Below are 27,840 nucleotides of genomic sequence, written 5' to 3' on the forward strand. Positions count from 1 at the left end.
CCATCATCCCTAGCTAACAGGACCAGTGGTCAGGGATGATGGGAGTTGTGGTCCCAAAACATCTGGAGGGCCGCGTTTGCCTATGCCTGGCGTGGGAACTAGACTGCTGTACAGAGCTAATATTTGCATTCCTTGCTCCACCTACTTTTGCCTCTGGCCCCACCCACCCCTGGCACGCGACCCCCAGAAGGTTGCCCAGATGGGAATGTGGCTCTCAGAAGGTGGACAAAGTTCCCCCCACCCCTCACCTGAAGCTAAGATGCCCAGCTCAACTTGATTTTTACGTGCCAAGTCTTTTCTGCTTTAAAGTCACCATGCTGTTGGCTCTGTGTGTACCTTTGGCGCCTGTCATTGGGGAATTCTATCAGCGGCTGGCTCATGATTATTTCATCAGCTGATGCGCGCCACATTTCCCAGGATGGCGCACACAAGAGCAGAATATGGGCACAGTTTGAAATTTTAATGTGGGCAAATGGTCGGCAGGTGCTGGATTGCTGCCAGCTGTGCTAGGAAAAGCAATAGATAGATCGGCCAAAGTGGCCTTCCTTGTGAGGGTGGTGGTGCCCCGGAGTACCAGCCGAAGGGTTCACAACACTGTTTTATTGCAGCATCAGCTTTTGAGGAGCAGGGCCCTCTTTGTGTGACGCGCAGACAGGCATATTTGTACAGTTCTGCGGCAGGAAAGCATTTTTTAATATATACAAACAGTGGGGCCAAAAGGTCATGAAATCCAGTGGGATTTGTTGTAGTTCAGTTGCATTTCTACACGGAGTGCAAATACACACAAGATAAGAATAGATCGACCCATTCAAAATGACAGCTGCTGCAAATGAAGCTGTCTGTCGGGCTACGCTGTGCAAAGTTGACGTCTGAAATGGGAAAGAAACCCAGCAGCCAAGGAATAAGCTTTGCCAGGTCATCCAGGTTGAGCGTCCTCACTGCCTCCTGTGGGCGTGAGTTCCGTAGGCTAACAATGAACTGTGAGAAGAAGGTCATCCTTTTATCTGTCTGGAATCTTCCAACATTCAATGGATGACCTGGAGTTCTAGTGTTACCTGAGAGGAATAAGAACCACTTTCTCCATGCCGTACATAATTTTTTCAAGTTCTTTCATTTCGCTGCGCCTTTTCTCCAAAAAGAGTCCCAAATCCTGCAACCTTCTTTCCTCAGAGGTGAGTCACTGCATCCCTTTGGTCGTTTTGATGGCTCTTTTCTGAACCTTTTCCAACCCCTTTTTGGGGCAAGGCGACCAGAACTGCACAAAGTCTTCCAAATGCCTCCTCCCCTGCCACCGTCTTTCCTGTTTAGACACATTTCCGATAGGCAAGTTGTTCAGCGTGGCATGGCATTTCCCCCACCCCAAGACGTCTTTCTCCCTGAGCCCCTTTCTGGCGACGTTCAGATGCATTGGAATACTTTTCGAAGCAACGCCTTTCCCCTGGTTTTGGCTGCTTGGGGGTCATCTATCACTGTCGGAGGCAGCGTTATCCCTCACACCGTGGTTGCAAGTCATTACGCATGTTACAGCCTGGGTAAGAACGAATGTGAAATCAATCACAGCTGTTTCGTTGTCTTATTCCCATTAGTGAAGATCCATGATGGATTGGTGGCTGCCTGCTGTGGTTCACAACTGAGGCTGCGCTCATGTCAACAGACAAGGATTGCGTCCTTAGACAGCAATGCATTTTAAGACGGGATGGGGACCTCAGACCTGGGGTCAAATGCAGCCCTCCTACCCTCTTGTCTGGAGATTTCCCCCCAGCCACACACATCCCAGGCCATTTCATCAGAGGCAGAGAAGAGCAGAAGAAGGATTTGTTGCATCAAACTAATGGCCTATCTAGCTCAACATCATGTCCTCACAGTGGCTACTCAGACACCTGTGGGAGACCAGCAAGCAGGACCCGACTGTGGAGGCTAATACGGTAGCTTTGCCCAATCCTCCTCTAAAGCCGTCCAAGTTGGTGGCTCTCACTGCCTCCTATGGGAGAGAGTTCCACAGTTTTAACTCTGCCCAAATCTTTTGTCCAACTCTTCGTGACCCCATGGACCAGAGCACGCCAGGCACTCCTGTCTTCCACTGCCTCCCGCAGTTTGGTCAAACTCATGTTCGTAGCTTCGAGAACACTGTCCAACCATCTCATCCTCTGTCGTCCCCGTCTCCTAGTGCCCTCCATCTTTCCCAACATCAGGGTCTTTTCCAGGGAGTCTTCTCTTCTCATGAGGTGGTCAAAGCATTGGAGCCTCAGCTTCACGATCTGTCCTTCCAGTGAGCACTCAGGGCTGATTTCCTTCAGAATGGAGAGGTTTGATCTTCTTGCAGTCCATGGGACTCTCAAGAGTCTCTTCCAGCACCATAATTCAAAAGCATCAATTCTTTGGCGGTCAGCCTTCTTTATGGTCCAGCTCTCACTTCCATACATCACTACTGGGAAAACCATAGCTTTAACTATACGGACCTTTGTCGGCAAGGTGATGTCTCTGCTTTTTAAGATGCTGTCTAGGTTTGTCATTGCTTTTCTCCCAAGAAGCAGGCGTCTTTTAATTTCGTGACTGCTGTCACCATCTGCAGTGATCATGGAACCCAAGAAAGTAAAATCTCTCACTGCCTCCATTTCTTCCCCTTCCCAAATCTTTTATCTGCCCCAAATCTTATAACATTCCGTTGGATGCCCACAAGTTCTAATGTTAAAATGAGCCAGCAGTAAATCACACTGTTCAAAGTTGGAGTTACAGCCGTACCTTGGTTTTTGAACATCTTAGTCCTCGAACGTTTTGGCTCCCAAACGCCAGAAACCCGAAAGTGACTGTTCCGGTTTGCGAAGTATTTTTGGAAGCTGAACATCCGATGGGGCTCCTGCAGCTTCCAATTGGTTGCAGGAGCTTCCTGCAGCCAATCAGAAGTCGTGCTTTGGTTTCTGAACGTTTTGGACTTCCAGAACGGCTTCCATTCGACTTCCAAGGTACGACTGTATTTGCAAAAACACAACCTCTGTAGACTTGGCTGAGTGTCAGGCCTAATGAGCACAGCAGCTCATCCCCATTGGTGCTCCTCCACGACATCAGTTGCTGGGACTGAAAGTCCCCGTGTCCCCACAGCCCTCCCCTCTTCTCCATGGCTTTCCCCAAGCAATCAGAGACTCTGCCTGTGTGCAGCCTATCACTGCTCTGCCCTTTTCATTCCTCTTCTGGTTCTGGAAGACACAGTGGGGAGGGGAGCTTGTCGCAGCAGAAGGGGGAGACACCTGTGACTCTTCACTAGCCTGACTCATCTCTGCCTCTTGATCTCCTTTCTACCTGTGACCACTCATCGTTGTCCCATCACCACTCCTCAAGCTCTGAGCCTTCTTTCCTTGGTGGCTGCCATCTGGTTCCTCCCACCATTCCTCTGCTTTCAACCAGCCCATGACAGGAAGCTTCTTACTCCAAGATCCAGGGCCGAGTTTTTAGAAAAATGTTCCTCTGTGTTTACTCCTTAGATGCCATGTGAACCAGGCCTTCACACCCTTCTTGAGTGTCTTTGCTTGGCTGGAATATGACCTTCAGCCCTGATGATGCTTCTTGCTTATCTTGACGGAAGATAGAGAGGGGCGTGTGATTATAGAAACTAGGCCAATATAGAAAGGTAAAAGTCGCATTCGCTGCTCCACCCACTTTTGAATCTGGCTCCGTCCACCATTAGAATGTGGCCCCTGGAAGGTAGCCTTGGACAGAAATATGGCCTTCAAGCTGGAAAAGTTCCCCCACTCATGTTTTAAGGGGAGGATTGAACATATTTTCAGTGGACCAAAAGCTGAATGGCTGGCTGTATCATGTTCTGTTTTATTCAGTTTACAAGCTGCTTGCTTAAGATAAAACTATACTCTAGGTGACACAGACAAAATTAAAACATTGCACATTGAATTGTGCAATAAAATTCAATACAAACCATAAATCAATTTTTTAAAAAAACCCTCCCTGGCAATAAAACCCAGCCATAAAATCCAGCCTAGATAGATGCAGATTAAAGCCGCAGTTAAGGATCCGAGAAAACTCAGCTCAGCTGCAAAAACGAAAAAGAAGAAGCAGTTCATTTGTCATCGACCTGCGGAGACAAAATTAAAAGAAAGGTGTTAAAAGGCTTGGGAGCACAATAAAAGGGCTTTGGCTGGGAAGGAAATGAAAAGGGACTCTCTCAGGATAGCATTTCACAGAAGTGAGGGGCTTTGCAGAAAGGCCCTCTTCGTGTTAACAGCCCTCAGGATTTCATTGTATGGGGCACTTGGAGAAAAAAACAAACTTAAAACATAAAACTTAATAAACTTAAAACTTAAAACAAACTTTAAAAAGGCCATAGGTAAAGGCCCAATTAAAAAAGGAATATTTTTGCCTGGCACCTAAAGCTGTGTAATGATGGCGCCAGGCAAGCTGCGCTGGGGAGAGCGTTCCACAAGCGAGGAGCCACCACTGAAAAGGCCCTGTTCTTGTGTTGCCAACCTCCAAATGTCCCATGAAGGAGGGCACACAAAGAAGGGCCTCGGGTGATGATCACAGGGCCTGGGTCAGTTCATACAGAGAGATGAAGTTCTTGAGGTGTTGGGACCCTGAGCCGCATAAACCTTTATGGGTCAGAACCAACATTTTGAATTGGGCCCAGAAACCATTTGGTAGCCAGAGCAGTTGGGCCTGGATTGGTACTACACACTCAGAGGATTTTGACCTGGTAAGCAACCTGGCTGCCGAATTCTGCACCAGCTGCATTTTACAAAAAGAAAAAGAAAACTATATAAACGAGCTACCAATAAACCCCAACCATGGAGGCAGAGCATAACTTGGCTTATTGCCGTCAATAGTCCTACCCTCCGTGAATTTGTCCGATCCTCTTTTAAAAGGTAAAGCCCTGACCATTAGGTCCAGTCGTGACCGACTCTGGGGTTGCTGCGCTCATCTCAAGTTATTGGCCGAGGGAGCCGGCGTACAGCTTCCAGGTCATGTGGCCAGCATGACAAAGCCGCTTCTGGCAAACCACAGAAACACCGTTTACCTTCCCACTGGAGCGGTACTGATTTATCTACTTGCATTTTGACGTGCTTTCGAACTGCTAGGTTGGCAGGAGCTGGGACCGAGCAACGGGAGCTCACCCCGTCGCAGGGATTCGAACCGCCAACCTTCTGATCAGCAAGCCCTAGGCTCTGTGGTTTAACCCAGTGGTCCTCAACCTTGGGCCTCCAGATGTTTTTGGCCTACAACTCCCATGATCCCTAACTAGCAGGACCAGTGGTCAGGGATCATGGGAATTGTAGTCTCAAAACATCTGGAGGCCCAAGGTTGAGGACCACTGGTTTAACCCACAGCGCCACCTGCATCCCCAATCCTCTTTTAAAGCCATCCAAGTTGGCGACCACCCCCTGTCTCCAGTAGGAGGGAGTTCCATATTTTAGATATGCACTGTGTGGCAAACACGGCCCTAGTAAGTGTGTTTAGGGTTGCCGCCTTCAACAGTGAGTCCATTAATCAGCTAAAATGCACCTGATGAATAGACCCAGATTATTTTGCCTCACGTATCCGCCGTTAACAAATCCCAACCCGAACTAAGATGGCTTGGTGCGTTATGCTGACTACAGCGTCTGGCAGAGGGCAGACTTTTCGTACAAAAATTGGCCAGAGGCGGCAAAAAAAAACCTCCAGAGCGAGCTGCCTTTGGAGCCTGATCACGTTTGACAGCCTCTGTGCACGGCAGCGCCTCCTCCCTTTCGAAACGGAAAGATTCGCTTCACGCATTCAGCTGAGGGAAGCGGACCTAGCAGCTCACTCAGACGTGTGACTGAGGAGAAGTGACAGGCAGACGGAACCTGGCTTGCCTCCAAGGGTGAACTTTTCCTGTCTGCGGATCACAAACACTAAGGGGGTATTCTTTCTCATGGCCTCACAATGAAGCTGGATGGCGGTGCTCAGATGCCATTATTAGCTCTCGCTGTTGTCGCTGAATTTGGGGCGAGGGAGGAATTCGGTTCAATTTGCATCGAAAGGCAAATATTACCTAATTCACAGTATCCAAAACAACTCGCAAATTGAAACACAGCCATCCCTTGACGTTTGAAAGTATCCAGATTTCTGAAACGCGGTTTCTCTATCCAAGGTAATTGTGTGCCAAAATGCATCTATTGAGATGTGCATTAAAATGCATGTGTTGGCAAAAAGGACATACAGAAATATATATATATATATATATATATATATATATATATATATATGAATGTAAAAAGGGCATGTGGGTGTGTTTCTACTTTTCTCCGAAACCGCTTGACCGATTGCGATCAAAGCTTGACACAACGTCACATGCGAATATGAGAGGAAGCAAAAACCATTTGCGTAGACAGATGTCACACCTGGGCACCCGTAAAAACCCCAAACCCTTGTGTTCCAGAACTCACAAATCAGATGAAAGTGCATGCTGGGAGCACAGGAGAGGTTGTAAAACTGTGCCCTCTAGCAACGGCTACACTGGCACTGCACTAGGAAAACTTCAATCTCCACAGCATCTCGGCTCGGCTTTCCAGACTGGGCTGAGTGGAGGTGGAGGCTCCCCTGGGTGGGAGAGGGGGGGCTGGGATGGGTCATGGGTCGGGACAAGGTGGGGGGAGTTGCAGGGATGCGCCTGCGTAAACAGAACACGAGTAAAACGGGGACTCTGGGAAGGTCAGGGGAGTCTGAAGGGGGACTCTGAGGCTCCATTTAACAGACTGGGCCACAGCAACGCGTGGCAGGGCCAGCTAGAGCATTATATTAGAGGAGATATAACTTTCAGGGGAAATACGCTCTACAGAATCAGGATATCGGGCAAAAGCGCATCCGGGAATGTTTGCATTAGGAGAAATTCTCACAAAAATACTGATGGGTTTTCGTGATTACTATTTTATTTTATTTTCAAAAAAAGTCAGCTGATGTGGACGTGAGGAGAGCTAACTGGAAAAATGAGAAACTGACCAATTTGCCCATCTCAACCTCCAAATGCAATCCTTTTGAACTATCCACCCTAACTGCATTTCTATTTCTACCCCTCCAGGATTGTGTGCAGCTGAACCAATATAAGTTGAAAAGCGAAATAGGCAAGGTATGTGACCACAACTCTTCCTCAACTACTTCATCAGAAGTAGATTTTTGGGGTTCTATGCAATTTTATTCTGTATATGTTTATTTTAAAAACCTGTTGATTGTTATGTATATTTTGGTAATTTTATTATGCCTACTGTTTTTAAATATCTGTTTTTAATCGCTGCTTCTAATGACCGTTTTATACTACATATTTTATGCTCCAAGTTCCTTCCGTGCTACGGTATCTTGGAGCTGTAGGTAGAATGCAAAATCCTGATGCCGACTCCTTTCATCCTTCCTTCCAACTGAAGATATATGAACAATTATTCTTCCAAGTCCTCTTAGTGTTATTCAGTTCATACGTAAATAATAAAGGATGGTTTCCATCGTAAACCTTTTGCAAAATAGAGCTTCCCTTCTTCTCCCCCTTTTTTTTACGCACACAGTTCCGTTTGATGTTATATTCCATATTTATGATCCAATTTCTTCCATCCTCGCTTGTGCAAATATAATTTGAACTAGCATTCAGAGGAGGGTTGCTGAATCATAAATGTAGAGAAGAAAACTTTAAATAAATAAACTGTAGGCTCCCCTCCCCCCACCTTATTTTGCACCGAATGAAGTCTTATCTCCAGTTCAAACCTTAAAGTCCTTCTAGGTGGTTTGTTTTGCAGTTAGTGATCTCATCTCTTCTAGCACACACCTGCAATTTAGTCCAATTAAGCTCTAATTAGCAGGAGAACCTCTGCTTCTTAATGGAGGCGTAGGAGGGTTTTTGGCAGGCAAAGTGCTTTTGCACTCAGCGCCTCCTTGCCCCCCACATTCCATGCCGGAGTGAGAGCCAGGTTCGAGACGAACTGCAAGTAAAGTCCGTCCCTCCCCCCCATCCCTGGGGGGAGTTGGAAGGACAATTACCCTCAATCATCCTTGTTTTTCCTTTGCCAACGATCTCCCGCTGTCATGAGGGCTGCCTCCATTAAGGCAGAGCGGAACCGGAAGCCAACATGGCATTTGATTGTGAGTTTTTGAGCCACTGCTTATGTCTTGGAGCCCTGCTATATTGCCGGCTCACTCTTAAAAAATCTGAGGTGGCTCAATATGCCGAACAAGTGAGGTTGCAGTTGCAGCTGGTTGCTGTTGTTCCGGGGTTGTTGACTGCACCGATCCAAGCCTCTTCCCGCTACAGGCAGCAGGTAAGCAGAGGAGCAGCTGGTCTTCTTCTCCTGCTTGCCTTCGGGAATCCTGTGCCAGCCTCCTGCTACAGAGATAATGACTGTGTACATTGAAATATGCACATGGCAGAGTTCCCAGCACTGCAGCACCTGGGCTCTGCCTGACGAGAATAGGAGATGTCCCCTTTCTCTGCCCTTCATGGAAAAGAACCTAAAGTCTGCGCTCCAACACATAAGTGTCCCTGGGAGGGAGCCCAACAGATAAGCATGTTCTGCAAGAACATGAGAACAGCCAGCCCTCATGCTGCCTTCCCAAAACTGGTGCTGGGCTTTTGGAAGGAGGCGCAAGGCTCTGGCAGGGTCCTAGAGCCCTCCCACCTCCTTCCCAAAGATGGGAAAGTGCTAACTAGGCTTTGGCAAGGAGCGTGGAGGACTCTAGGAACCTGTCGGAGCCCACACACCTCTTCCCCAAAGCCCAGCACCTCCCTACCTGACCTTGAGAAGGCAGGGGGTGGGAAGTCATGAAATGTTGCCGAAAAAGGCATGTGGCCCTCAGCCCCCCCAAGTTGGACCACCTTGGCCTGACAATTGAATTTTGGAAGTCTGTGGGAGATCTGTGGGGAAGAGGAAATTGCTCAGATAAAAAATAACCCATCTCCCCATTCCACTGACAGACGTTCTCTGCCTGATCAAAGAGCTTTCCATCCTTATGAATCTCTTTTCAACTGATGAAAAGGTTTGTGTAGGTAGATCATCTGCCTTTGAACTCAGTTTAGCTCCTTCCATTTAAGCACCTTTATTTACATTTTTTTGACATATCAAGAGAGAAGTTGCTTTAAAAGAAAGAAAGAAAGAAACTAAAATCTTCTGGGCATTTCTAGACAGGGCATCGCAGGAGCCCTGCCAGATCAGAGGAAAGGACCGCTTGGTCTGACATCCTGTTTCCAACAGTGACTGGTCAGATGGCAGGACAGAAGCAGGGAAAGGGGCATGGCTCAGTGGCAGGACACCTGCTTTGCATGCAGAAGGCATGCTCTGCAGCATCTCCAGGTAGGGTTGAGATACCTGAGCCTGAAACCCTGGAGAGCTGCTGCCGGTCAGTGTATGCAGTGCTGAGCTAGGAGGACCAGGGGTCTGACTCGGTATAAGGCAGACTTGGGTTGGGGAATAGCATCCGGCCAGCGGGCCACATCCTTATTCCCCAAACCCGATGTCAAGTGGGCAATACCACGCACCTGTCAGCAACCTGATGTCACAATGATGTCAGGTGACTGAAACCTGTCAAAGTTCAAGGGAAGTAACTGACAACTGCCAATCAGCAGTTACAGCAGCCACCTTCAAAGGGACTCTCTGTAGCCACCAACCAGCTGATTAAAGTTTAGTGGAAGCCCTTTTGAAGTACTCAAAAGGAAACATATTTCCCCCTGCAGAGAAGGAGGTTTGTATTCAGAGCGTTTAGAAAGGGAGCCTCCCCCCTCCCCATTTCCAAGGGAGCAGCATTTTAAGTGCAAACTCTTTCCACCAGAACGAAAATATGCTCCATTTCTTTCAAGGCAGCATTTCTTGATTTGTTTTCTCCCTCACTGCTGAGAAAGCAGCTTGGATTTAAAGCACTGCAGGAAGCGTTTTGAATCCGAACTGCATCCTCCAACCCTTTATTCATACTTCCAGAACTTACATGTGGACCCTCTGCACTTCAAAACCCTACTCTTCCCTTAATTTATGGGGTGCAGCCCGTCCAATGAAAAGCGTGCAAAGCAACATGAGAAAATTGTGTTTTGGGGAAACAGCTTGCAGAAAATAGAAAGGTTAGGCAAAAAGGTGTAAAGAACTGTGTCTTAATGAACAAAAGGTGCATACAAATCTGCAAGAGGTTGCAAGAGTTCTCATGTGCCCCCCCCCATTGATCAAAGGAAGCCACATTTTTGTCCTTCCAGTGTATCAATATTAATCTTTTTTCAGATGTCCAGGCCCAGAGAATCTATTTATGTTGACCGTTTGTCAAGCCCCATATACAGTCATACCTCGGTTTAAGTACACTTCAGTTTGAGTACTTTCAGTTTAAGTACTCCGTGGACCCGTCTGGAACGGATTAATCCACTTTCCATTACTTTTAATGGGAAAGTTCGCTTCAGTTTATGAACGCTTCAGGTTAAGTACGGACTTCCGGAACCAATTACAGTACACTCATACCTCGGGTTAAGTACTCCGCGGACCCGTCTGGAACAGATTAATCCACTTTCCATTACTTTTAATGGGAAAGTACGCTTCAGGTTAAGTACAGACTTCTGGAACCAATTGTGTACTTAAAAACTGAGGTACCACTGTATTGGGTAGAAGAGGATGTTCTGGAATTTTCAACTCTTTCCTCACAATAGTTTTCATACGCCCCAGTATTTCTTTCCAAAAAATTTGCTAATGTCAAACACTGTATAAACATACGTTTCAACGAGCCATTCTCTAGTCTGAACTGACATTGTCTGTGCATTTATTTCTTAGGGCTCCTATGGCGTCGTGAAGCTGGCCTACAACGAAAGTGACGACCAATATTATGTAAGTTCCTCCCCTGCTCCCTACCTATGCAAGTGGCTGGATATTTCCTCCAATCAACTTTGACCTCTCAGGGGAGCCTATTTTCACCCATCCCTTGTTTGTTTGTTTGTTTGTTGCATTTATATCTCACCTTTTCCTCCAAGGAGCTCAAGTTGGCATACATAGAATCATAGAATCATAGAGTTGGAAGAGACCACAAGGGCCATCCAGTCTAACCCCCTGCCAAGCAGGAAACATGGCTCTCCGCCTCCTCATTTACCCGCCCTCTCCCCCCACAACAACCCTGTGAAGTAGCAGGTAGGTAGCCGTGTTGGTCTGAGTCGAAGCAAAATAAAAAAATTCCTTCAGTAGCACCTTAAAGACCAACTAAGTTTATATTTTGGTATGAGCTTTCGTGTGCATGCACACTTCTTCAGATACTTCTTGTCTGAAGAAGTGTGCATGCACACGAAAGCTCATACCAAAATATAAACTTAGTTGGTCTTTAAGGTGCTACTGAAGGAATTTTTTTATTTTCCTGTGAAGTAGGTTAGGCCAAGAGGCAGTGACTGGCCCACAATCAGTGAGCTTCATTTCTGGGTGGTGGGATTTGAACTCAGGTCTCACCCAGGTCTTAGTCTAACACTCTAACCACTGCACTGCCACGGGCTCTTGCCTGTCTGTGTTTGGTTGAGTTCGCTTGCCATGAGAACGGACTCTCCATTCCACCACAAAAGAACCCACTTTGTTCAGAAACAGAGCCTCTTGGGTGGGCTTCATCCTAGAGATGGAGGAGGCCAGCTCAGATTGCAGGAATTCTCCCCAAGAATTCTGGGAGCTGGAGTCTGTTAAGGGTGCTGAGGGTTTGTAAGGAGATCCCTATTCCTGCCCCCTCACCCCCAGAGTTGCGGTTGGAGGCAGCAATGCTTCTGAATACCAATTCCTGGAAGCCACAAGAAGGGAGAGTTGCTCTTGTGCCCGAATCCTGCTTTCTGGTTTCCCACTTACCACTGTGAGAGCAGGAGGCTGGACTAGATGGGCCCTGGGCCCAATCCAGCAAGCTCTTCTTATGTTCTTAATTCCTCCCAGAATAGTGCAACAACCAGTCCTTCTTCCCAGGGAACTCTGGGAATTGTAGTTCTGGGAGGGGAATAAGCGCCTCCTAACAACTCGGCACCCTTAACCGACTCCAGCTCCCAGAATTCTTTGGGGGAAGCCATGACTGTTTAGAGTGTCCTGGGTATCACTCCTCATTCATTCAAACATCTCGGAAGACGTTTCTGTTGGCCGGCTCACCAAGTAAACCTCCGCATTCACAGAGCCATCCAGATTTCCTGAGGCCACTAAGGAAGAAAGTAAAAGAAAATGGCACACGGGAGGGAGGGAACCCATAAGAGAAACTGCTCCAAATTGCATAATGAGCTAATGGCCGGTTAGCTCCCCGGCACGCTACTTGATTGACAGGCGGCTTTTCATACCGAAAGAGATTGCATGTTCCATGTATCTCCGCTTTGCAGAACAATGTTAACACCGATAGCACTTTGACGAGAGCTGTCAAGTGGGCAATGGAAATATTTCACGCAAATGCGATGCACCACCAATTAATTACCTGGGACCCTTTGAAAATTCTGACAATTGGAAACAATTCAGATTCTCTCTGTCTCACTCGCACAAACACACACATAAGCAATATGCTGAATTTTTCCATTGTCGCCTATCCATGTCCTTCCCCCCCCCCCCTTCAAGGTGGTTATAGCAGAGAGGAGGGAGCATTGCGCTGGTGCCTTCTGCCTTTTGATCTTACCTTTAAAGCATATGTCCAGATTTTAAGTCTGAGATTACCGTGGTGACAGCGCCAGGCTACTAGGACCTGGAAAAGACCAGGGTTCAAATCCCTGCTTAGCCATGCAGCTCGCTGGGTGACTGTTCAGACTTCCTTGGCATAATCCACTTTGCAGGTTTGTTGTGAGGATAGGATGGGGAGGAAGAGGACCACATATACACCTTTGAGCTCCCTGGGGGGGAAAGTGGGGTCCGAATGAAATAAAGAAATAAATTGGAATTGCATATATTAGGCTAGATTGCTTGCAAAATAAGTATGTTAAGAGGAGCATGCATAAATGTGTGTGCAAATGTTCATACAGATAGCTCAGTTAGGAAGAGCATGAGACTTTTAATCTCAGAGTTGTGGGTTCGAGCTCCACCTTGGGCAAAAGACTCCTGCATTGCAGGGGTTGGACTAGATGACCCTCGTGGTCCCTTCCAACTCTACAGTTCTGTGATTCTATAGCTTCGTTGTTTTTCAAATGTAAACTGAGTGGAGGGAAAAGAGAAATTGAGAGACCGCAATTGGCAGATTTGTCGCTCCTTCCTCTTTTGTTGTTTACCCTCCCTTTCACCCTATAGTCCCAGGAAAGCTGACCACAATTAAAACACAGTATTGAAAAACAGTTTATTGCGGTTCGAGGACCCGCCCCCCCGCAAGAAATAAAGACACAGTGACACATGAATTTAAGTTAATGGGTAAAATAAGGCCACAACTTTATTGGTTAGAGCAAGTGAGAGGTATTGGCTTAGGCACTGGACACACAAGCAAGCATGACTCCACCCCGCTCGGCGGGGAGTCATATAAGGTTAACACCCAGTGGGAGGAGCCTGTTGATGCAAATACAACAGGAAGCTTCCCCGGGGGTCGTGCCATGGCCCTAGCCACCAGCAGGGCATCGGACGGGATCCATGACTGCCGGATCCCTTTAACGGGATACCCCTAAAAGAGGAGGGTTGGATGATGGCCACAACCAGTCCTCAAACACACCAGACAAATACATATTCCAATGCCTAACCGTCAATACCAAACGAAGTTGTGACGAATTGCTATGAGGTAGGCGAAGAAACCAAGAGGCCGGTGCCAATTAGCCAAATGGATTAAAAAAAAAAAACTCCTACCAGGCCCCTTGGGCAACCAAGGCAACCAACCAAAGTCCATAGCAAGGTCAAAGCAAGCACACAAAAGGAAGACCTAAAGGGAGGGTGGGTGGGAGATCCGACAGGATGCAGCAGCAGAAAGAGGATTTGAATGCTGCTGCGCCGCTTTAAATGCAGGTAAACCCCGCCCCCCAGCCGGCCCTATTGGCCAGCCAGAGGCTGAGCGCGGCAGCAGGGATAGGTTGTAGCAGGGGGCCAAAACACTGACCACAATTAAAACAGTAAGAGCTGTTCGACAGTGGAATTTGCTGCCAAGAAGTGTGGTGGAGTCTCCTTCTTTGGAGGTCTTTAAGCAGAGGCTTGACAGCCATATGTCAAGAATGCTTTGATGGTGTTTCCTGCTTGGCAGGGGGTTGGACTGGATGGCCCTTGTGGTCTCTTCCAACTCTATGATTCTATGATTCTATGAAAACACAATATTGAAAAACAGTTTAAAACAAACTAATAAATAGAACGGCTTCTACTTACTGCTCCAAATTACTACTTACTTGCCTTTTTATAATACACGTCTCCTCCTCACCCCTTCTGTTTCACTACAGGCCATGAAAGTCCTCTCCAAAAAGAAGCTATTGAAACAGTATGGATTTCCACGTAAGTATCTGTGCCTTTTTAAGGCTTAGGGAGCTTATCAGAAGGGGTAGGGCAGGCACACACTTCCGTCTAGGCAAACAAGGGGCATTCTGGGAGTTCAAGGACACATTCCAGCCAGGCAAAAACACTCAAGGAAGGTGCAAAACAGGGCCAATATGGGACGATACTTAGTTTGTGAGGACAACAACTTTATGAGCATGCAAGGAGACGAGGAAAACTACTGCTGACTAATGTGTAAACTGGTGCAACTTGTTCCTTTGGGTAAAGGTCGGCCTCCGCCTCGAGGGTCGAAAGCTGCTGCTGGGGGACAGGCAAAGCCCATGGCCCCGCTTGAGCGGATCTATCAGGAAATAGCCATCTTAAAGAAACTGGACCATATCAACGTTGTCAAGCTGATTGAGGTTTGTCTGTTTCTGTTGTGTGTCTGATCCTGAAGCATCCCTGCAAATGGCGCATGCAGGGCCACGTAACAGGGGCTGGATGTGTCCTCTCCGGCAGGCTTTTTACTTGTAAGGAAGCTAAAGAACATATAGAATAAAATAGTTTCAAAACTCAACCCCCTTTTGTTAAATGTGCCCTGGAGATCAGATGCATTTCACATCCTGCTTTCAGATCAAAATGCACTTTTCTCTCTCTCGAATGTGGCCAAGTTCTGAGTAAAGCTCTCCAGGAACCAACCCCAGACATTTTGCAATTTCCCCCCTCTTTGGGAACAACTGCAACTTTTATAATGTTGTTCCCCAGTCCCACAGACAAACAAGAGTTAAAAACCCATCTTTTCCGTATAGTCTTGCTACCCTGTTTCTCCGAAAATAAGACGTAGCCATAAAATAAGAGGTAGCAGGATTTTTAAGCATTCAAGGAATATAAGCCATACCCCGAAAATAAGACATAGTGATAGGCGCAGCAGCAATGCTGTCCGTGGCAGGAGGAGGAAAAAATAAGACATCCCCTGAAAAGAAGACATAGTGTTTTTGTTTGTTTTTTTGGAAAAATAAGACAGTGTCTTATTTTCGGACAAACACAGTAGTCTCTGTACGCCATTGCAGCTAATGCCACATTCACACCATAGATTTAAAGCACTAAGGTAAGTTCCGCAGTCATGGCTTCCCCCAAAGAGTTCTGGGAGTTGTGGTTTGTTAAGGGTGCTGATAACTGTTCCTCTCACAGAACTAGAGTGGTTTAACAACCAACTCTTCTTCATAGGGAATTGTAGCTCTGGGAGGGGGGATACGGGTGATCTAACAACTCTCAGCACCCTTCGCAAATGACAGATCCCAGCCATGACTGTTTTAAATGGCATCGGAGTGCTTTAAATCTATGGTGTGAATGTGGCCTCTTTAAGTTCTTGCGGTCTAAGGTCCACCTAAATTCTTCTGGGAGTAAACCCACTGAAATTAATGGAGCTTACTTGGTCATGTCCATTAATTTCAGTGGGTCTGCTCATGAGTAAAACCAACAATGGATACACCCCTAAATGTTTGCCTTCACTGTCCCTTGTGTCAGGTTTGAGATGGCAACACCCACAGGGAATAAACGTGCCCCTTCCTACTCTCCTGTAGCAGCATCACTCAGCCCTCTTTTACCAACAACTCTCAACACCTTCGTTCGGATTACAGTTCCCAGGCTTCTTGCGAGGGGATCCAGGACAGCATAAAGGCAGCATAAAACCAATCTGCGTTTTGTGCTGTAGAACGATATCCTCATCCTTCTGTCATTCGTAAGCTCCTTCCCTCGGCCTGTGATCTGAGGAGATCCCAAAGGTTTGAATAAATCTCTTTCCTTCCAGGTACTTGATGACCCCGCAGAAGACAACCTATACATGGGTAGGCATTTCCATCTTTTAGAAAAACGTAGTTAATTGGCACCGGTTATTTGCGTCGTGTGCCTTTCAGAGTAGGGGAAATGCAGATGAGCTGTGTGAATAAGTGGGGCAAGCGGGTATCAAGCAGAGCGGCTGCAAGTGGGACCTGCAACAAAATGTCGCAGCGTGCGGTTACCCCTGTTTCGTGTTTCAGCCAGCCAGCCAGCCACGACTCCCTTCAGGTTGCTCCATTCCGTTTCTCTCCTCACATTTTCCGATCCCTCCCACAACAGATAATCAGTATGCTTTGTGCTTAATTTTCATTCTGCTGGTGGGATTTATTTGTTTCTGAAGGTCCACCTGTCAGGAATTATTTTGCTGTGATTCCTGCATTGTAGGGGGTTGGACTGGAAGACCCTTGAGGTCATGCCCATTCTGTGATTCCCTTGGAGCAGTTTATAGAACTGGGACCTGCACAAAATATTATTTCATAGAGCTCTCCAGTTCAGGGTCTGACTCAGCTACCCATGTCCATTTCCAGGATACTCCATTCCAGCCCCCCACGCCCGCAACAGCCCACAACTGAGCATGCACCTATATGGAGAACAAGTGGCGTAAATTCAGCCACAGCACAATCCCTTGCATGCTTACTTAGGACTTTGTTCAACATAAGTGTGTGTATTAGCCTTGCAGCCTCAGCAAGTTAAAAGGCAGGTGGTTAATCAAGTTCGTCCTTTATTTAATTTTCTTCCCTTTTTTGTCTCTTGCAGTGTTTGACCTCCTGCGGAAGGGGTAAGTAAGTAGCTTGAACCTGACTGCTAGATAATGGCCAAAGGCCTGTCCAAAAAAGGTTTGAAGTCGGATGTTTCCTCAGGCTCCGACCAACCTGGTGCCTCCCAAGAAGCTTTGGACTACAACTCCCATCAGCCCCAGCATCATACAGAAGTGCTGGCTGGGGCTGATGGGAGTTGTAGTCCAAAGCTTCTTGGGAGGGCTTCCAGGTTGGCCGAGACTTATTTCAAGTGTTTAAGGCTTCAGACCACCTCTCCCCATATGAACCAATCTGGACCCTGTGATCCAAACCTGTGGCTCTTCTTTGTGTGCCCCTTTCATGAGATGCCTGGAGCGTAGGCAACATAAGAAGGGGCCTTTTCAGAGGTGGCTCCCCACTTGTGGAATGCTCTCCCCAGGGAGACTCACCTGGTGCCATCATTACATAGCTTCAGACGCCAGACAAAAACCATTCCTTCTTCATCAGGCCTTTGGCTTCTAACCATCTATGGCCTTTTTGCATGGGTGGGTGCGACGATCCCACCGCTACCACCAAATATGCGACGATCACACGGCGCTATCACCAAATTTGTGACGTACCTCCCTTATCTATCACTAGCAGTGTGTCGAAGGAATTCAGTTATTTTACAAACAACCCACTATTCTTTCTTTCTCCCAAATAAACTCCCTGTCTTTATATGGGCTCGCTAGTAAATAGAGTACAGATCCAGCTTTCCAAATAACGTGGCTCAGTATCCTTAATAACTCCAGGCAAATGTTACAGGAACTATCTTGTGCCCACAGTAAGGATTCCCTCTCACCTCAGGTTCACCTCAGCAGCAGTTTGCCCCAGCAACCTTTGCTACTTTGTGGCACCCTTTCCCTGGCACTTGCCTCTCCTGTGCGTGACTTTGAGGTATAAACTATTCTCCTGCTCCTCAGGTTTAGTTTTACCTCCCCTCTTCAGTCACCACCCTTTTGAGTTCAGATACGTTGCTGGAATAAGGAGGAACATCCGATTTAACACAACATATAAGAAAGCTTTATTTAACTGGAGGACATGTAAAATTCTTTATGGTTTCATTTGTATAAACTCTTAGTTCATTATCTTCGTTACATATAACTCAGACTAGTTAATACAGTTCTGGTAAACCTCTCAAACACTCTACTCTCCACTACCACCCACACACTCCCGCTCCCAAAACCCTCTCAACTGAATTAACGGCTCCCCATCCCCTTTAAACTAGTGGCAGTCCCGCCCCTCCTGGAATGGAATGCGTCAATCAACTAATAGGCTGGGTTTAACACTTACCACCCTGGAGTTCTATTCAAGCCAGCCCAATCCATCACAGTGGGATAATAATAATAATAATAATAATAATAATAATAATAATAATAATAATAATTAATGTATTGTTATGGTTTCCCCAGCCACTCTGGGTGGCTCCCACCAGAATATTAAAAACATGATAAAACATCAAACATTAAAAACTTCCCTAAACAGGATTGCCTTCAGATGTCTTCTAAAAGTCAGGAAATGGTTTATTTCCTTGACATCTGATGGGAGGGCGTTCCAGAAGGAGGGCGCCACTACCAAGAAGGCCCTCGCAGCTGGACCTCAGTGTCCAGGCAGAATGATGGGGATGGAGACGCTCCTTCAGGTAGCTTAGGGTTGTTGCTTTTTTTAAAAAAAAAATGCTGGTTTTAATGTACTTAGGTGTTTGTTTTTTGCTTAAGAAATTGTAACATGCTTTGAGTTGCAAAAAAGCGACTAATAAATTTAACTAATGGTAGCAGTAGTAATAATAATAATACGACTGAGACACATTTTTGAAGTATGTGGATTTTATCAGTATTTTGTATCATTATACGTAAAACACTTAGAGAGGGTTTTTCTAAAAGTTAAGCAGTCTATAAATATAATAGGATTTCCATGGAGAATTGAGGGAATCAGGTTTGATTGCAGCTCCACACTGAACATGTCCTTCCCAGATTGGTCTTATGTGATGATATGAAAAGGCCTTTCACGTTTTTCCTGTTTTTTTACCCCATTTTTAGGCCTGTCATGGAAGTGCCGTGTGACACCCCCTTCACCGAGGAACAGGCCCGACTCTACTTAAGGGACATCGTCTTGGGCATTGAATACTGTGAGTATCAAAACGACACGTTTCCATGGCATTTGGGCGGAAGGGCACCCAAGGACAAATTGGGGTAGGCCAAGTTCTGGAGCCTCCAGATGCATATTTGGAGCTGGCCCCTAGGACCTGCTTTCTAGATTGTTCCGGGCCCTTCTGGAAATATATGAGAGGTTGGCGCAGCATAGGCCTGGTGGTCTCCAGCTATGTTACATCCACCTTCCGTATCTGCAGGCCCCTGGGACATAGGCACCTGCCGACTCAGACCTTTGATCCATCAACTCAGTATTGCCTACACTGACCGGCAGTGGTTCTCCAGGGTTTCAGACAAGAAATGTTCCCAGACCTACCTAAATGCCTTAAATAAATCTCTTTGAAGCTGCATCTTCAGAGGTGGCTGCTGTAACTGCAGATTGGCATGTACAGTGACCTCCTCTGAACTTTGACAGGTGTCAGTTATGACATTGGTTTATTGACAGGTGGGTGGTTCTGCCCCATGGAGATGGAGGAGGAGGAAATAAGGTTCTGACCCACCAGCTAGATCCAGTTCCTCAACCCTAATCTGCTTTATATTGGAGTCAGGCCATTTGCCTATCTAGCTCAATATTTCTTACACTGACTGGAAGCAGCTCTTAAGGGTTCCTATGCAGAAGAGCCTCTAAAACAAAAATGCAAGTGTGTGTGTGTAAGTGTGTGTGTGTGTGTTTTAAGGCTTATAAAAATAACTTAAATTCTGTTGCAACACAGGTTTGTGCCCTATATTATTTCTTCTCAAAGTAGACCCATTAACGGTAATGGACTAACTTGGGCTCATTAATTCCAGTGAGTCTACTCTGAGCAGTTGGATATGATCCTTAGGCCCCCCTACCTGTCACCAGACGTCCCTGTTTCCCGGGGACAGTTCCCAGATTTACAAATCAGTCCCCTGGCAAAATCCACTGAATTCGACTGAAGTTGAAAAGTGTCTCTGGATTCATTGAAAAAAATCTGGTAAGCCAGGCTGACCTTGCCAGAACTCTCCCCAAAGCTACAGAATAGGCTTAATGTGTGAATGATTACTCTCCTTTGTCTAGAGATGCCCTCATTCCTTTTTTAAAAATAAAAATCCCCCCACACCCTTTGCAAGGCTCAAGCTGTTCTCATTACAGTGATGAGCACAGGGTGGAGGGGAAGAATCAATTTCTCCACCACCACCACCACCCTGCTCACTGCTTCCTTCCTACAAATCGTAACACCTTTATTGATTGCGTCCAGGAAAGCCCGTGGCGGTTAATGTGGAGACGGTCTGCGCAGCACCCTCAAGGGAGGTGTTTTAATCTGCGGTTGAACAAGCGGGTTTAGGAAGAAGGAAGTGTGTGTGTGTGTGTGTGTGTGTGTGTGTGTGTACTGTTGATGAAACCACAGGGAGGTTGCAAGCACTGCAGTTGCTCACTTTAGCCTCGATTCACAAGCTGAGTCCTGCGGCAGTGCTCCCAAACTCCACCAGCGGTGGCACACACAGACCCCCTCGCCTTCCATTGTTTGCGCTTCCCTATGCCCACCTCTGATTCCATGCCAATATCGGTGTTAAAGCAGGGGTCAGCAAACCTTTTCAGCAGGGGGCCCCTCCAGTGCCCCTCAGACCTTGGGGGGGGGGGCGGGGGCGGACTAGATTTTGGGGAAAAAAATATGAACGAATTCCTATGCCCCACATATAACCCAGAGATACATTTTAAATAAAAGGACACATTCTACTCATGTAAAAAAATGCTGATTTCCGGACCGTCCACGGGCCGGATTTAGAAGGTGATTGGGCCGCATCTGGCCCCCGGGCCTTAGTTTGGTGGCCCCTGGTGTTAAAGGGAAGCACCCAGATATAAACACCCCCTGGGTTCCCGAGGGCTTTGCCACCCCCCGGTCTGGTTTACTTAACATAGGGGCTCTGCCTAAGGGTAGCCAGATGCGACAATTTCCCTTTCTTTCTGTCAGTATAGGGCAGCTTCCTACATTCCTCTTCAAATCAGCCCTCTGTTCAGAATAATCAGGACTAGAACCATGCTTTACTTGAAGTAAGAGACCATAGTTCAGTGGCAGGGCACCTGCTTTGCATGCTGAAGATCCAGTCCCCAATGGCATCTACAGGTATGGTGCCACGGACTGGTTGGACACAGAGGAATGGTGGGAGGAGCCAGCTGGGGAACCACCAAGGGAAGAAGACTCGGAACATGGTTGGTGGCTCAGAGGGAGAAGAGGGAGAGGACTGGGGTGAAGAGGTTTTGAAGAGATAGCAGGGCTTAGTGAGTGGGGAGAGTCTGTGGCAGAGAGAAGTCCATAATCAGAGGTTGGAGAGGGGCCAAGAGGCAGAGATGAGTCAGGCTGGTGTAGAGTCATGGGTGTCTGTCCTTCCTGCTGTGACCAGCTCCCCTCCCCGCTGGTCTCCCAGGACCAGGAGAGGCATGAAATGGGAGGAGCAAACACAGCCATGTAGGCTTAGTCTCAGATTGCTTGGGGAAAAGCTTGGAGAGGAGGCAGCTGTGAGAAGGCGGGGACCTTCAGTCTCAGCAGCTGCTTCACGGAGGGCAAGACCTACCGGAGATGAGTTGCTATGATCATTAGGCCTGACACTCCTGTGCAGATCCTCTTTCTGCTAATAAAGAGTTAACTCCAATTTGCTCCTTGCGATTGACTGCAGGCTCGCCCCTGTCCTATGGCTGGGGAATGTCCCCCTCCCTGAAACCCCAGAGAGAGCGACTGCCAAGTCAGTGTTGACAAATACTTGGTCTGATTCAGTGGAAGGCAGTTTTCTATGTTCCTGTGACCTCCCCCCCCCCCCGCCCCGGTCTTCACTTCCCCTTAGATTCCCCCCATCCTACATCTCCCCCACCCCACCCCGCTGCAGATTTCTTTTGATAGGGTGTTAAATCATTCCTCCCCTCCAGATGCTGTGATGCGAAGCCGATAGCTAAAAGCTTGCTTCTGTGGCGGCAAGCGCCTTATGGATTGCTCTTTGTCCTTGAACTGCGGCAGGCAACTCTGCTGATCAAATATAATGCAGCAAGCCTTGGCAGACGGCATGATGTGCCATTGTGCTTGAAGTGCATTTGTTCATTCATTCATTTCCCCTCCCCCCCTCCCTGAATGGTGGTGGAATCTGTGTGGTTCTCAGGCTGCTGGCTTCGAGGCATGAAGATGTCAGCGAAAGAAAACAGGCTGTGAGGTTTCGTTTCAGACATTTTGCAGTAGCTTTCCTGCCTCCTTTCATCTATAATCTCAGTCAGCCAAACTTACACTCTCTGGTCACATTTGCATGGAACATTTTAAAGCACTGTGGTACTGCTTTAAATAGTCGTAGTTCCTTCTCTCCCCCTCCCCCCCCGCAAAAAAAAGAATTCTGGGAGTTGTAGTTTGTTGAGGGTGCTGAGAGTTGTTAGGAGACCCCTATATTCCCCTCATAAAGCTACAATTCTCAGAGGTCCCTGTAAAAAAGAATTAATTTGAAAATTGCTCAGCTAGGTTTTGCTGGACTAGAACTCCCATCCGTTCCAGCACGTGTGGCCAGGGATGATGGAAGTTGTAGTCAAGCAAGATCTAGAAGGCCAAAGGTTCCCTTGCACCAGGAGTAAGAGAAGGTAGATTGAATTATGATGCTGGTGTAAAAATGGAGCTTGTATATAATTTGTTCGAATTGCAAAACTGCAAGCCTTGATATTAGTAAAGATACACACACACACACACACACACACACACACACACACACGGTATATATTTAAATTGAAAGAAGGGAAAATAGGGAGGGAGAGAGGAAGAATAGGAAGAGAAGGCAAAGATGTCCCATAATAAGAATTTTAATAATAATAAGAATTTTATTGTTTATACCCTGCCCATCTGGCTGGGTTTCCCCAGTCACTCTGGGCGGCTTCCAGCAATATATATATATATATAATGTCAGACATTAAAAAAGGTGCCACTGCTGAGAAGGCCCTCTAATAAATAGTAGTTTTGCAAGTGGATAGCTCAGTTGGTTAGAGCATGGTGCTGATAATGCCAAGGTTGCAGGTTTGATCCCCATATGGGACCCCTGCATATTCCTGCATTGCAGGGGGTTGGACTAGATGATCCTCAGGGTCCCTTCCAACTCTCTGTTTCTAAGTTTTCATGACAATGGGAAGTAGCGTTGTTGTTTTTCCCTCCCCTGGGGAACCTTGACAGAAGCGGCGACAGGAAAGCATCTCATATACCAAGGATGCGTCTGAGCAAGGAGCTGAACTCTCCTTCATGTTTGTTCCTGCGCGTAATGATTACCTGTCACGGCCAACCTGGGAGCCCATTTGTTAGCTTAACATTTTGCCAAAGCAGCTCTTCAGATCGGCTCCTGGCAGAAGCCATGATTCATCCTGCACTGGGTCTCTGTTGGCTGGGAAGCTGCCCAGTGTGAGCCCAAACGAAGACTGGGTCTCACCCCCCCCCCAGTTTCATAAGATGTATAGGTGGGTGGGGGGAAACAACCCTCCTGTCAGTCATCAAAGCCATCCCTCCCAGAGTCAGGACAATTAAAAATGATAGAATTGGAGATCTGGAAGGGACCCCAAGAGCTATCTAGTCCAACCCCCAGCAGTACAGAACTCGCAACTAAACTGACAGATGGCCACCCAACCTCTCCTTGAAAATCTCCAGTGGAGGGGAGTCTCATCACCTTCTGAGGTGGCCCGTTCCACTGTCAAACAGCTCTTACTGTCAGAAAGTTCTGCCTGGTGTTTAGTCGAAAGCTCATTTCCCATCCTTTGAAAGGCTGCGTGTTTTGCTGCGTCCTCGCAACCAAGAGAATGGCAAGAAACAGTTGCTAAGTAGGGTCTGATCCAAGCCTTAGCCCAAGAGGCGTAGGAACGCAGGAGGCATTTGCAACGATGGAATTCCTCGAGCATCCGTAAACCAACTGTTTTGACTGATAACATAGCAGGACCCCTTTAATAATGAATTCATTTATTTGTTTGACTTAAAACACACACATACTCCTGAGCTCACGTAGCCCTGTTGACATTCTCCGTGTGTTGGTTGGCAATTGGCCCTCTTTGCCCTGTCCCATTACCCAAACCGCCAGACTGCAAGCTGGGCACTGCAGCAGCATTAAAGATGCAGGTCACATCCATGCACCAAAAACTTTTTTTCCCCTTTTGCTGCAAGGGGGTGGTTATGCAAAAGAACCTGACTTCGGACTCTGTATATCTACCATGCCGAGAGGTGCAGAGTCTTTGCCTTGAGACTGAAATTACCTTGATTTATGGCACAGCTGCCCTTGGAGTACATTCATACATACATAATTTTATTTCTACGTTGCCTTCCTATAGTTAAAACCATCCTCGAGGCAGCTTATGGGAAAAAGAAATATGTAATTACAGACATAACAAAGGTAGTCATAAGAACTGAAACATCGAAAATTTCACAACCAAATCGAACAATTTCCACATTAAAATAAGATTTAAAATAAAGATGCAAAACATTAATATCAAAAACAACAACCAAAACCAACCAAAGCAATACCCCAGTACAAGAGCTGTACAGAACAGCAGAACCTTTTGCATTCAGTGCAGGTGCTCTAACCACTGAGCTACAGCCCCGCCTCCATCTGGAGAGAGTATCAGATCTCTCTTAGTTATCGGGATCCTTCACTCGCAGCCATGAACAGAAAGTCTCTCTCATGTATATTGAATTGTGCACCGCAGCAAAAAATTGCAAACAGAACAACAACAACAACAACAAACAAAAAAATACCAGAGAAAAAGTAAACAAAGAATTAAAAATGCAAACCAGGCATCCCCAAACTGTGCCCTCCAGATGTTTTGGCCTACAACTTCCATGATCCCTAGCTAACAGGACCAGTGGTCAGGGATGATGGGAATTGTAGTCCAAAACATCTGGAGGGCCCAAGTTAGGGGATGCCTGATGCAAACCATAAAATGTCACTGCCTGGAGGGACAAAAGTGCATCTCCAAAGGGATAATAAAGAAAGCTATATAAAACTAAAAGGATTGTCCACCGGTGAGTTCCATCATTATTGAGAATAAAGGTTCTATGAAAGTTCTCCTCTCCACCTCTCTTCAGTGCATTACCAGAAGATCATCCACCGGGACATCAAACCTTCCAACTTGCTCTTAGGGGATGACGGGCACGTCAAAATTGCCGACTTCGGAGTGAGCAATCAGTTTGAGGGCAGCGATGCCCAGCTCTCCAGCACTGCTGGGACTCCAGCCTTCATGGCCCCCGAAGCCCTTTCCGAGTCTGGGAAGAGCTTCAGTGGGAAGGTAGGATGTGATGCGGACCCTATTTGTGGAGGGGACCCCAATAAAGACCCAATAAGAGCTGAGCATGTTCATTGGCCACAAAATGCTGACTGGCTGTAACTGGGGGTATGGTGGGGGAGCAATGGGGAAATGGGGAGGAGGTGGAGTATTCTGAGTGGGGGCAATTTATACCACAATGTCTGATTTTTTAAAAAAAACTGTGCTTGCTTCTTTTCAGGCACTAGATGTCTGGGCCATGGGGATCACTCTGTTTTGCTTTGTGTATGGAAAGGTAAGGTGTCTGTAAAAGTGGTGGTTGGGGCAGGGCCGGCCCACCCTTGAGGTAAGGTGAGGCAACTGCCTCAGGCAGCTGGATCCACAGGGGCAGCAGATTATTATCATTTATTAGAATTATGTGCTGCCCCTTCATCACAAGATCTCAGGGCGGTAAACAGAGCAAAAACACAAGGTAAGAACAAAAGTAAATGGTTAAAACGAGAACAACAAAACAGTGCCCACCAAACACACTTAACAGGCCGTAGAATATTAATCAGCCAAAGGCTGATTAATGGCCTGAAGTGATTTCTTTCTGGAGCTGTTTTTGATGATGGTTACTAATTGCCAGATGATTAGATAAAGGAATACTGAGCAAATGATAAAAAGAACATAAATCTCAGGCAGGCTCATGATGGAGAAGGAAGGCAGTTCTTAAGTGTGCAACTGAAAAGCGTCTTGTATGAAGATGCTCTAAGAATCTCTCTGCAGGAATCATAGGAGCCAACTCCTAGGGGCCGGGGTCCCTTCACACACCCCACCCCAATAAAATACTTGAGGGGGCTGGCCCCCCTCGAAGTTGATGGCCGTTGCCATTCAAATGGTGTGACCTCCCCCACCCCCAATATTTTAATTCAAGTTGGCACCCCTGGCAGGTATACCCCAGCCTCCTTGCAGAGCTGAGCTCTCAGGGTTCCTTGGGATTGGTTATAGAGTTTTAGTCTGTAAATGCAAACAAGAGGGCTAAAGCAGAGGATTCACAAAAGCATGCCAACTTTTGCTCTGTTTTACAGTGTCCTTTCATTGATGAATTTATCCTCGCACTTCACAACAAGATCAAGAACAAGCCGGTGGATTTCCCAGAAGAGTAAGTAAGTTTTGCAGGTCGCAGCAGAGCACAAGGTTGCTGCAGATGCATCTGGAATGCCTCTGAGTGCCAGTTCCTGGGAATCTCAAGTGAGGAGAAGGGCTGCTGTTCCCCTCGGATCTTTCTTGCGGTCTTCGCATTGGGGCTTCTGGTTCGCCACAGTGAGAACAGGATGCTGGACAAGATGTGTCTTTGGCCTGATGCTCTTAACCCACAAGTTTGCATTTTCACTACCTCTCATTGTGGATCAGAGGAGGTGGTTTTGCTTCACCTCGCAGCAGCATTGAGCACAGTTGACTGGTATTTTTCTGAGCCCCTGGAAGGAGTGAGACTATAACTCATTGCTCCGTCATGGTTGACACTTACCAAGTTAGACATTGTTGTCATTTACCAAGTTAGACATTGTTGTCATTTTCCAAGTTAGATGATCCCCCCAATGAGTGCTCCACATGTTTTTCTCCTCTCCTCTCCTCTCCCCTACTTGCCACTCTGTATATGTCCTGCCTGACATGAGAGAAAAGTCTTTCTCTTCCACAGCAAAGGCTACAGCCAGCTCCTCCCATACCGAGTGGGCAGATATAGCATCCTGGGTTAGTGGTTCTCTAGCACTTTCAATAAGGGCCAAGTCACAGGTCCAAGCATACCTGCCAAGTCCTGGACGCAGAAATCCGGGATCGGCAGCCGCGCGACACCGGAAGTTGCGTAGAAGCAACCTCCGGGGGCGCTTTGCTCTTCTTCTTTTTTATGTTTAAAAAGTTCTTTATTTCAATTATTAAAACATTACATATCATAACACAACACTCCAAAAAAGATAACATAAAATAATCTAAGAATATAGAAAGTATCATAGAAAGAAACATAACATAATCCGATAATGTATAAACACAACATAACATAACATTACTCAAACATTACTCAAATATAACTCAAGTATAACTCAAGTATCTAAATTATGAGGAAAAGGAAAATAAAAAGAAAGTAGAAAAGAAAAAGGAGAGAAGGAAAGGCAAAAAAAAAAAGGAAATTAAATTAAAGTTAAAAGATATAAAATACTTCCGATTGATGACTAACCGCTTGCTCTTCTTTACACATTTAACCTGTTTTCTTCTTCCATTAACTTTAAAGCCACCTAACATAGGGGGCACTTTGCTCTTCTATAGGCACCAGAAAATGGCGGCGCCGGAAGTCGCTTCTACGCATGACCGGAAACGCATAAAAGCGACTTGTGGCGCCGGCATTTTCTGGTGCCTATAGAAGGGCAAAGTGCCCCCGGAAGTTGCATCCATGCGTTTCCGGACACGCGTAGAAGCGACTTTGCCCATAGAAGGGCAAAGCGGCACCAGAAAATGGCCGCCGGCAGGAGCGGATTTAAGGGAGA

General features: G+C 46.8%; 1 protein-coding gene across 3 annotated transcripts in view; it reads left to right on the top strand.

Moving 5' to 3' along the window:
- CAMKK1 (calcium/calmodulin dependent protein kinase kinase 1) overlaps positions 1-27,840 on the top strand; it is an 86,084-nt gene that overhangs the window by 41,017 nt on the left and 17,227 nt on the right. For all 3 annotated transcript variants that reach the window (XM_035139790.3, XM_060268457.2, XM_088657754.1), the window contains exons 3-12: positions 7,046-7,093; positions 10,746-10,799; positions 14,303-14,354; positions 14,622-14,755; positions 16,144-16,180; positions 16,929-16,950; positions 18,988-19,076; positions 25,143-25,342; positions 25,560-25,613; positions 26,389-26,462. In XM_035139790.3, coding sequence (XP_034995681.1) covers positions 7,046-7,093; positions 10,746-10,799; positions 14,303-14,354; positions 14,622-14,755; positions 16,144-16,180; positions 16,929-16,950; positions 18,988-19,076; positions 25,143-25,342; positions 25,560-25,613; positions 26,389-26,462 — 764 coding nt within the window. The remainder of the gene's footprint in view (positions 1-7,045; positions 7,094-10,745; positions 10,800-14,302; positions 14,355-14,621; positions 14,756-16,143; positions 16,181-16,928; positions 16,951-18,987; positions 19,077-25,142; positions 25,343-25,559; positions 25,614-26,388; positions 26,463-27,840) is intronic.

This window comes from Zootoca vivipara, chromosome 14, assembly GCF_965207765.1.
Source record: "Zootoca vivipara chromosome 14, rZooViv2.hap1.1, whole genome shotgun sequence".
NCBI classification, from domain to species: Eukaryota; Metazoa; Chordata; class Lepidosauria; order Squamata; family Lacertidae; genus Zootoca; species Zootoca vivipara.